Source organism: Miscanthus floridulus, unplaced genomic scaffold (genome assembly GCF_019320115.1).
Source record: "Miscanthus floridulus cultivar M001 unplaced genomic scaffold, ASM1932011v1 os_1914_1_2, whole genome shotgun sequence".
Classification (NCBI taxonomy): domain Eukaryota; kingdom Viridiplantae; phylum Streptophyta; class Magnoliopsida; order Poales; family Poaceae; genus Miscanthus; species Miscanthus floridulus.
This window is the reverse complement of record NW_027097981.1, coordinates 1-11,736: the sequence shown is the minus strand read 5'-3', so window position 1 is coordinate 11,736 and position 11,736 is coordinate 1. Positions and strand designations below refer to the sequence as shown.

General features: G+C 45.7%; 1 protein-coding gene and 1 pseudogene across 1 annotated transcript; one reads left to right on the top strand and one right to left on the bottom strand.

Moving 5' to 3' along the window:
• Nucleotides 1-3,070: 3,070 nt before the first annotated feature.
• LOC136534404 (large ribosomal subunit protein uL15x-like) lies at nucleotides 3,071-3,798 on the bottom strand. The gene has a single exon (XM_066526846.1). It carries the CDS (start codon nucleotides 3,713-3,715, stop codon nucleotides 3,278-3,280), a length of 438 nt encoding a protein of 145 aa, XP_066382943.1. The 5' UTR covers nucleotides 3,716-3,798; the 3' UTR covers nucleotides 3,071-3,277.
• A 2,402-nt stretch (nucleotides 3,799-6,200) lies between these two features.
• On the top strand, nucleotides 6,201-11,729 carry LOC136534405 (exportin-T-like; annotated as a pseudogene).
• The last annotated feature ends 7 nt before the right edge of the window (nucleotides 11,730-11,736 follow it).

Below are 11,736 nucleotides of genomic sequence, written 5' to 3'. Positions count from 1 at the left end.
ATCACATCAATTTTTAGCCGCTTGCATGGAGTATTAAATGTAGGTAAAAAAATAACTAATTACACAGTTTAGTTGGAAATCACGAGATGAATCTTTTGAGCCTAGTTGGTCCACGATCGGACAATATTTGCCAAATAAGACGAAAATTATACTATTCATCGAGTTCAAAAAAAAATTTGCAAAGTGAACCATGCCCAATCATCTTTGCCCAATCCTTCAGATCCTGTGCGGGCAAGTAAGCATGTGGCCGCGTGGCTGAAGCCTTCTCTATCTGCTTGCTGCTCGTTCGTGAGGACCTCAGCGACCCGGCCGCATACTCGACGACGTGAACTCTTCGTAGTAGCAGGGGAAGGCCACCCAAGGCGCGAGCTCCTCGACGACGTGAACTCCTCGATGAGGCGTGGCCGGCTGGCCGTGCAAGCGAGGTAGCTCCGGGGCGGCGGCCGCGCACGCGGGGCGCACGTCGATGGCCGAGGCGGTGCTGGTACGGGGACTTGGGCAGCGGGCTGATGTCTATTTCGGCAAGCCCGCACACTCCGCTGGCTCTGCCTGCTGGCGCGGCGGTGGGAAACGCCATGCTGCCGGCAGCACGACCCGCGGCCGCGACGCTCAGGCACCAGGTGACACCGGCGACGAGCACCGTGGCCAAGGCAGCGAAGGCGCACACCTCCCAGATGATGACGTCGATGGCCGCCGCTCCACTGAGCGGGCACGTCGATGGCCGCGCGAGACTCCATGGCGGCGGCGCGCGAGATCTCGTCGGTGGCCGCGCGAGCGAGCTGGCTCCGCGGTGGCCGTGCGCGAGCTCCCGTCGGCGGCCGCGTGTGCGAGGCAGCCATGCGAGGGTCCGCGACGGCGAGGCGCCAGATCCAGCCAGTGGCCGCGCGAGGCTTCGTGACGGCGGCGGCTGCGCGAGCTCCCACTGGCCGCGCGAGGTCCGTGACGGCGGCGAACGCAGGAGCGGTGCTTCACCGGCAGCGCAGGATCCGCAGTCGTAGATGGAAACCGAGCGCTCCTCCCCCAACGCTGCATTGGATGGTTTCGACGGCCAAGCTGCGCGTGAAGACGTCGAGTCTACGATAGACTCGGATTCTTGTGTTTTTCTTCTCTCAGCAAAAATCAATAAATAAAGAGATAATAAATAGACAGAAAACCTATGGTGCTGTTTAGTTCTCTTCTATTTTACAAAAAAATTTCAAGATTTCTCGTCACATCGAATCTTTGGACGCATACATGAAGCATTAAATATAAATAAAAAATAAAACTAATTACACAGTTTAGACGAAATCCACGAGACAAATCTTTTAAGCCAAATTAGACTATGATTAGACACTAATTGTCAAATAACAACGAAAGTGCTACAGTACCATTTGCCAAAAAATTTCGCCAACTACCCAAGGCCTATGACGAAGTGAAGTGCCCTGAGCATCACTGACTTGCTTAACCACTCCTGTATGCCGACTACGCTGTCATCAAACAAGAAGAGACATTTGGAGATGGGGGTGAGCATTATGTACGAATAACACAACAAGAGACATTTAGAGATGGAGGTGAGGCATTATGTACGAGAGTAACACAGGAAGGAGACATTTAGAGATGGAGGTGGGCGGGGACAAGTTCCTGCTGGAAGATTTTACATTCAAACTACAGTGGGATCACCGGATCAGGATGATAAACGAAGACCATATGCTCAGTCAGCAGTAAGCAAGTGGTCAGCAGTCGGCAAGGTGGTAGTCACCAGAATACAGGGGATCGTCACTTCATCAGCAGAGATTTGAATTGAGACATGGGAATGAGAACGTTAAATGAGGAGTGCCATCCATGATTTGCTACAACCGCAATAAAGAGGAACGACGATCGGCCGTTCGCTGGTCTTAAAAATAGCTGGTTTGCCTTCTTTTTTCAGTCGAAATAGTATTTTTTTCTCTCACAACAATTCAGCCGGAACAATATTTTTCAGCCAGTTTCAGACCAGCGAACGGGGCCATAAAGACTGAGACCACAGTTGAAAGCAGTGACCCAAACCCATCCACAAGATCACAACCAACAAAAGCATCCACAAAAATACACATTTTTCAACGTGAAATTTATCGGTTGGAATGACACTAAAAGAAAATGAGAAAAGAGCATTTTTCACCAACACAGATTCATCAGGAGTAGAGGCTACCGAGGAAGCAACAAACACGGAATAAGCCAAATGTTGCAACACAAAACTAGCATTATGCAGTATATATTGCTGGTTTATACACAAAACACGTTTAGTACCAAAAGTAAAGTATCCCGGACAACCACTAGTAACTTTCATAAAACCTCTAGGAAATGCACCTGAGGGCTGAGGCTTATTTCATTTATCATGCTGACTAAGCATGGTCTAGTTTCTAGCATGTGACAGTACAATGCAAACAAGTTCATAACTTCTATGACTTGCACTCCAATAGTCCAATCCATCATACAAAAGACAATGCACAATGACCATTTACACAGAAGAAACAAATCACCCATGATCATTTACACGGAAGAAACAAATCACACCGCGATGACAGCAATCATAGAATCAATATATCTGAAACATTTCATACAAACTTGCATTGCTAAATGCAAAAATCCCAATGCACACTGTCTCACCAAGCAGGGCCTTCATCACTTACTAGCAAGGAAAGAGTCCAGCATTACCAAAATGCAACACAATGGTAAACTGTGATGTTGCATTTGTCGTCGAATCAATGCTAGAGACTCTAAGGCTACCAAATCAGGGCATAAAAATATCTCATGCAACAGTATACTACCAGTGAAATTATTCAAGGCACACTACACATTTACAAAGCCTAAGGCTGCAGGCATCACTAAAACTAAGACTTCCAAGTCATGAAAATATAAGTAGCGGCGCAACACAGAGAATTGCATCGAGTTTATTAGTCTCGAATGAACAGAGAACAATCTACAGCACAAGGTTCAACAACACACGTATTTCACATCATTTCTAACGATCTTGTAACGCAAACACAGTTACGAATTTCATAACACCGAAGATCCCACAACATGCATCATAAATCAATTGCACGGATGAAAGTAGAACAATTGGTAGCATAGATAGCTTTAATATATCTGAAATATTTGATATGAACTTGCATCAAAATCCTCATAAGCCCTGTAACAACAGGCAGCAGCCACAGATTTAAAAACTACAAGTCTTCTTAACACAAGTAGCTGAGACAGGAAAGCACACTACTAGTTCAGAAGTAGATCTCAAAACCAAGAGGCGAACAAGTACTGAAACCTAGGCGGTGAGCACGACGGCGCCGCCGGCGGCCTTGATCTTCTTCTCGGCAACCTTGGAGATGAGCTTGGCCTTGACGACGATGGGCTTGGGCGGCAGCACCCCCTTCCCGAGCACCTTGAAGTAGCCGAACTGCGTGACGTCGATCTGGGGGGCCTTGTCGCCGCCGGCCTCCGCCGCCTTGTCGGCAGGCACCATCGACCAGAGGCGCTCGATGTTGACCGCGGGGCAGTAGAACTTGTTGCGGAGCTTGTGGAAGTAGCGCATGCCGACCTTGCCGAAGTAGCCAGGATGGTACTTGTCGAAGAGGATGCGGTGGTGGTGCATGCCACCGGCGTTACCGCGACCTCCCGGGTGCTTCCGGTGCTTGCCGATACGGCCGTGCCCGGCGGACACGTGGCCGCGCTTCTTGCGGTTCTTCTTGAAGCGCGTCGTCATCGCTGCCGCCGCCGCCGCTCGCCGCCTACTTACCTGGGTAGCGCCTGGGAGGGGAGTAGTGGAGGCGGGGGAGGGAGTGGAGGAAACCCTAGGAGCTAGGAATGGCGTGGTCTTATAAGGCAGGCGTCTGATGCGGCCGCCGTTGGATGTCGGACGGGGGAGCGGGAGCCGTTGATGAGGCCTCTCTAGGGTTTTGCTGTGGGGTGTAACGGGATGTTGGGCTGGGCCTGGATCTGCTGGTGGTGATTGCTTGATCTGGGCTTTCAACCGTTTCCAAGGAATGGCCTTATGTTGATTCATCTCGATCTGCAATTCGGCCCAAGTTGCAGAAAAGAGGAAAGGGGAAGAAAAAACTGCTTTTGCTCTGAGGTTGTGATTCTCCATCCAGCTGTTTCTCCCTGTCTTCTGCTAAAATTTTTTTACTGTTTCTCCCTGTCATGATGCAGCGATGCAACGTTCGCGTGAGGATTGACAACTGACACGGCGGTTTTTGCAATTGCGATCGCCAAGGCGAAGCTCAAGCTCTTGGTGGCCATTTTTGTCACGTTCATCGTGATCCTTGGTTTGAGAGTACACGTTGCCAATTTGATAGTCTTTCTAGGCTCAACTAGTGCTTTATTTGTTTTCCTTCAAAACCAAAGGAATTTTGGTGTAAACTTTTGTGTCCAACAGGCAGTGAAGTTCAGGAGCCAAAGTCATGTTCTGTTGTATTACTTTAGCAGTACTTTTCAGCGAACGAACAATATTTTTCTTTTACAATAAATTAGCATAAGCCAAATTTCAGAGTCGTTTCGTTGAAATTTGACTTATGCTGATCTGTTATGAGAGAAAAATATTGTTCGTTCGCTGGAAAGTGCTGCTGATGTCCCTGTTTATTTCGCTGAAATTTGGCTTATGCTGATTTATTATGAGAGAAAAATATTGTTCGTTCGCCTGAAAAGTGCCGCTGAAGTAGTGAAATAAAAATTCATCAAATGGTGAGCTATGTTGCATTTTGCAAATGGCATCATGTGCTGCAAGTGATTATAGGAAAATAAGAATTCATCAAACAGAGTAGCTTTACAGAAAAAATCGTTAATTAACGAGTGGTAGGTTTTGGATGTCATGTTTTATTTGACGTTAATGCACATTTAATGTAATATATCTGCTCATAGAAAATACACAACATCTTACACTAGAAATAACATCTCCAATAGAATGCACACTACCTCACAACTGTAGAATAGATCTAATCTTTATGTTGGTGACAAAAAAATCAATGCTGCGAAGGCAAATTTAGAAAGAGAAATACGCGTGCCAGTTGTTGCTTAACGGTGATGTAATAAACAATATCTTATAGTAGAAATAACACCTCCCGTACAATATACACTGCCTCACCGTTGTATAATGTAGTATATTGCTGACACAAACATCAATGTTGTGAAGGCAACTTTAGTAAAAAAAATATACGCAACTGTTATTGTTTAGGCCATCTAAAAGTTTTAACAATGATATAATTAATAAAAATCTTATATATGCTACCATGCAAATATGTTTTACTTATTGTCGTTTGGCGCCAAATAATTACCCCTCATGCACGTAACCATAACATATTTCGTATAGAACTGAAAGCACCAACTCTTATTTTAGGTTAGGTGAGAACAAAAGCATGCTTGTTGTCATTCGCATCCTGCCAAGCCGCAAGCCTAGCGGCAAAAAATCACGCCAGAGTGTGGCGATAAATGACATGCTATGCAAAGGTTTTTGTGTATGACGTATTAAACTTAACGCAATAAACAAACAAGGACTACTTTTTGTGATGGCTGCGAAAGTTTAAGTGTAACGCATGTTAATAGGCAACCAAATAACCTCCATTACTTGTATCCATTCCCTAATAAAATAAGTGTGGTTAACACTATATTCTTTATGATACCAAGACTCATTTGATTTTTAGGTGAGAGATCCTCTCGCTTGGTCAAGAACCGAAGTAGGGAGAGTGTATGGTTCTAACATAAATTTTTTCTTACTTTTGCGGGGGAGGGGGGTTGAGTTTGGGAGTGAGTTTGACTTGCACTGACGAGATGAGGCAAACAAAGACATCAAGAGAACCAAAATAATGTTACGATGTATCAGGTGGAAATGTGGAATGATATTTACTTGGACAGGGCGAAACAAAAAGGCCTAACAAAAAGCATGTTCGCTTGCTCATATACGATCGTGGATTATAAGTTAAAACAATATTTTTTTCTCATACATCAAATCCGTCAGCCGTAAATAATCCACGGTCATTTAAAAAAAATGCTCTAAACCCAAAATCTGCCCTTAAACCCATAATAAAACCGGCGAGCCAAACCCAAAAACAAGCAGCGAAACCACCCATCCTCGCAAACAACGGAAGGAGCACGGACTCACGGCGGAGCAAACCCTCTCTTCCTCCCCTCCTTCGCCCCCTCCCTCCCCCCCCCCCCCCCCCCCCCCCCCCCCCCCATATTCCTCCCGCACCGCCATGGACGACCTCGAGCAGGCCATCCTGCTGGCCTCCGACTCGCCCGCCGCCGCCGCGGCGTCCGCGTCCGGTCCGCGCGGAGGCTCTCGCCTTCTGCGACCGCGCCCGCAACGAGTCCCCGCCGTCGTCGCTCCTCCGCCTGTGCCTCTCCGGCATCGCCTCCTCCCCGCACGCGCAGGTCCACTTCTGGTGCCTTCAGTCCCTCCACGACGCGCTCCTCCGCCGCCGCATAGTGCTCCCCGACGACATCGCGCTCCTCCGCTCCTCCCTCCTCTCGCTGGCGGTTTCCTCTCACGCCGCGTCGCCGCCTTTCCTCCGCAACAAGGTCGCGCAGCTTGTTGCGCTCCTCGTCCGCCTGGACTACCCCCATGTCTACCCTTCCTACTTCCTGGACCTCCTCCCGCCCGCGCCGCCGCAGCCCGGCCCCACGGACATGTTCGCGCGGGTTCTAATCTCCCTCGACGACGACCTGCTCTCCCAGGAGTACCCCCGCAGTTCTGACGAGGCCGCCGACGCTATGCGGGTGAAGGATTCCATGCGCGCGCAGTGCGTGTCCCAGATCGCCAGCCACTGGCACACCGCCGCCGTGACCCTCCGTACAGCCGACCCTGCGGCTGCGGCGGTGGCCCTTGAAGCGGCGCGCAGGTGCATCTCGTGGATCGATGTCGGACTAGTCGCCAATGATGTGTTCGTCCCTCTGCTCTTTGACATTGCAATGTCCCCGGGAAGCGCGCCTCCACTTGCTGCTGCAGCGGTGGTGTGCCTTTCTGCTGTGGCATCGAAGAGGATGGACTCAAGGGCGAAGGTGGGATTGTTGAGGTCACTCCTGGCTGCACAGCAGGGGCTTGGTAGCCCAGACAGTGGGTTGAAGATGGCACCCTTGGTGACAGCATATGCTGCCGAGGCTCTCGAATGTCATCGCAGGCTTGGTCCTAGTGATGCTGATGGAGCTGCAGCATTGGAGATGTTGGAAGAGGTGCTACCAGCTGTATTTGCAGCTGCAGAGAGCGGTAACGATGAAGATGTGGACTCTGGTTCCGTGCTTGAGTTCTTATCTGGCTATGTGAGCATAATGAAGGCACCGTCTGAGAAGCAGTTGGGGCACTTGGGACGGATCTTGGAGGTGGTGCGGGTGCAGATGTCACTTGATCCAGTATATAGGGGGCATCTTGACGTGCTTGACAAGATAGGGAAGGAGGAGGAGGACCTCATGGCGGAGCATCGGAAAGATTTGATCGTATTGTTCCGGAGCATTTGTCGTGTTGCACCAGCTGCCGCTCAGCTGTTCATAAGAGGGTTGATTGTGACAGCTCTCTCGTCTACAGAAGCTAGTGTGGAGGATGTTGAGGTTGCTCTTACCCTGTTCTTCCGACTTGGAGAAGCTGTGGGTGAGGAGGAGATTCGGACTGGGGCAGGGCTGCTTGGGGAGCTTGTGCCCATGCTCCTTTCTGCGAGGTTCTCGTGTCACACACACCGCTTGGTTGCATTGGTGTATCTGGAGACAGTTACCCGCTACATGAAGTTCATGCAGGAGCATGTGCAGTATGTACCACACCTGCTTGGCGTGTTCTTGGATAACCGTGGAATACACCATCAGAATGCCCACGTGAGCCGTCGTGCAGGATACTTATTCATGAGGGCAGTCAAGTCATTGAAGGCAAAGCTAGTGCCTTACCTGGATACCATATTGCAGGTCTTTCCTTATCTCTGTTGGTTGGTAGAGACATAACTTTTATGCTATTCTAAAGCTAATACTATGTATCTGTGAGTTAGCAGAGCCTGCAAGATGTACTAAGTCAATTCACTTCTATGGATTGGGCAAATAAAGATACTAAGTTTCCCAGCTCAGAGGATGGCAGCCAAATTTTTGAGGTGCATTGTTTATTTTTCTCTATAGGTTAACTTACCTGTGCCTATTTGTTTATGTTTTGTTCAGTGGAAATACTAACTTGGACCAGTCACTCATGGTTTAATTTCAGGCTGTTGGATTATTGATTGGCATTGAAGAGGTATCACCAGAGAAGCAGGCTCAGTGCTTGACTGCTCTTCTAAATCCTCTCTGTCATCAGGTGATTAATTTTCCTTTTGCTTAATATTATGGCATTAGTTTCACTAAAACATGAGAGACTTACTGATGCGGGTAACATTCCCCCAACCCCCCAGATTGAGTCACTTGTTATGGATGCCAAAGCACGAGGGCTTGAGGAATCATCACCAAGAGCTATTAGTCTTCAACAAATTATTGTTGCATTGAATATGGTCAGCAAGGTAATTTGCATCCACCATTGCAAGGATGCGTATAAAACATTCTCTAAAATGTGGTATTGACATTATGGGAAACTGCTTGTGGTTGATTTATTCTCATGTAATAATTCTTACTTCTGTGCACGAAGTTGTTTACACCTCATACTTACTGTTTCTGTACACTGCCTTTTTTAGGGCTTTAATGAGCGCCTTGTGATGGTAAATAGGCCAGCTATTGGGGTCATGTTCAAGAAAGTAAGTTTTGTGAACTTGCCTATATTCCACAGTATTGTATGGTTCTGGCTTGTTACCATGGAGCATCTGGTATATGCAACTTCCTATCAAGAAGAACTCTCTTTGCCTGGCTTTGCTAGCTTCGTTCTCCTTACCATAAAGTCTATTTATTATTGGATCCGACCTGTGAGAAACCAATCGGAGTTCCTACATTGGTATTACTAGTTGAGCCTATACGAGTGTACGTTGGTTACGGTGCAGTTATATAAGCTAAGAAAGAGCTGCTTATAAAACCTTCTAATATACTGATCGGTGGCTAGGTCATTGGTGGTTCTGCTTTTCTTGCCTCCAACCATGCGGTACAAGCTCAGATATCTTTAGATTGAGCTAAGTGATATCGCTAGGCAACCCCAGCAAACTTCCAACCTAGATCAGTCCTAGAAGTTCGTTGCTCTGATACGCCAGTGGTGGAATCAGTTTTTAGCCCTCAATTACTACCTGTTTAAGTAGCCTCCACATCTGCAGTCTTCATTCTGCCCTTTATTCTGATATAAATTGTTTTTATCATCTTCTCCCAGACCCTTGATGTAGTTTTGCAAGTCCTTGTTTCATTTCCTAGCGTGAGACCTCTGCGATCTAAGGTAAATCTGAACCTGTTCCTTAAGCATCTTCGTTACTTCCATGCTTTGATAACATGATTAACCATTCCATAACTTCTTCATATGCTGAAATGCAGGTCATATCATTTCTGCATCGTATGATCGAGATATTAGGTATCTCAGTGCTTCCACGTATTCCAATCGCACTGAGACAATTGCTTCTTGATAACGAGGTATTTCAATTATATTTTAATGGCAAGCCTCTGTTTTCTTGGTTTTCTGCTTGAGAGAGTCTTGCTGTATAAATAATAGTGTTAATGGTTTTAAAAAAATCGGTTTTCAGCCTTTAAAATGGAAAGGTAACCAAAACGAACTTGTTGATTACAAAGTTAGACCATTTAGCCACACACAGGATTAGGCCATAGATAGCCATTAGCAATTTCTTAATTACCCCTTCTCTACTTTGTGAACTGCATGTTGCTATTTCAGGCAGTGCCTTAATAACAAAGCACTCTTTCCATTCTGAAGATTTCAATGTGCTCCTAAAAGTAATCTTACTTGCCCTAAAGAAATTAGAATAAGTTACTAGAGAACATATTTGTGTTTATTTTTCTGGTGGCCAAAAAGCATAGGAACAAATCCTCTGCACCTCTACGGCTCTACCCCCATGTTTTTCCTCTTTCTCTGCTCATGGACATAAATACAACACCCATTGTCTTCATGGTTTGTTAGACTCTGCCATACTCAGATATGTCTGTTTTCTTGTAAGTTCCATCACTCGCTGCCTGACTGACTCCTATGTTCCGTTACTTGCTGCCTGACTGGCTTCTTTGTTCCAGCATTGCTTCTTTTGCCTTTTGTAGTGGGAAACACTGTTATTAGTACTATACTGATGTGGAGCACAGGTTGAACTACAATAGAAGCACCATTCCTGCACAATTGAGTTTAGGCAAAGTTCATTCAGGGGTTGTCTTAGGCTGCTTAGACTACGGGTGTGATCACTAGGGCAGGGCACTTGTTTCATGTCACCAAACTATCTCCCTAAAGGCAGTTAACACAACTAAAAATGTGTGATTCTAGCCTGTTATTAGCCTTGAAAGACTTCTAGTTTGTCTTGTTTCTTTCTCCTTTTCTATCTTATTGTTAATTCTATCTTGCGTCATATTTCAGTTCTCACAGTATTATTATTTTCATACAGGCTAAAGATATGGTGGAATTTCTCGTATTGGTAAACCAAATAATCTGCAAATTTAAATCGTCGGCTAGCGCCATATTGGAGGAAGTCTTTCCTACTATTGCAAGTCATTTGTCTGTGATATTATCACAAGATGCATTTTCAGCTGGTCCTGCAAGCAATACCGAGGTAATGTTGATTGCCTCTGTAAACAGGCCACTGTGTATTTTACTTTATTTTCTAGCTGCTTATACTTAGTATACTTTTTTTTTATGTTTCTGCTTGTCTCCACTATTGCAAGGATGCTAATGCCTTTGAAATGTGCTAACCTTGGGGATATACTAAATTATTTGCTAATTTTTTTATGTTTTCCTACTTATGATAATGCAACTCTAGCTATAACATGTGGCAAATGCAATACAGTTCAACAAAGCAAATATTTCTTGCACGATTCTCAATACTCACTAAAGGAATAAAAGTGACGTGATACGTACTCCACTTTACGTGGTATGGCTAGTGTGATAGGCTGTTGCCCAATATAAGTTCTTATCTATTTACTTGTTTGTTTGGCATGAATTCCATTAGCTTAGGTGGATAGGGTTGTCCAGGTACAGCCGTACAGGATATATTTCTTTTTGTAATATATTTTCGTCTCACCACTACAGGAAATGCGAGAACTGCAAGAGCTGCAGAGGACATTATACACATTCTTGCATGCTATGGCAACGCATGATCTTTCTACAGTTCTCCTTACTCCTAGCTCTAGGCAGTATCTGGAGACCATAATGCAGTTGCTTTTATTTACCTCATGCAAACATAAAGATATACTCCTACGCAAGGTGAGGATTTTGGTTTAACTTGATTTTTATCTTCTTTTAAATCTATCTGCATTCTCGAGCTTGACTATAAGTTAAGCTGTGGACACCATTTACTCACACCTTGGCCATGGTTTCTAGGCATGTGTACAGATTTTCGTGAATCTTGTAAAGGACTGGTGCTCTAACTCTGAAGATAAGGTAATCCTGTTATGTCATGATTTTTTTAACTATCATTACTTGACATTGAGTTGGATTGCTCATTGCTCACATGGTTCTTCCTTTGTTACTCTCTTGTTTCCTCAGCTTCCTGGCTTCCGAGTATTTATGATTGAGAAGTTTGCTACTAATTGCTGTTTATACAGTGTTCTTGATAAATCATTTGATTTACGCGATGCGAACTCGGTAAGATATGTCACCTAGCTACTATGGGAAGTGGCAATGCTTACATTTTCTGTGTTGATGAAAAT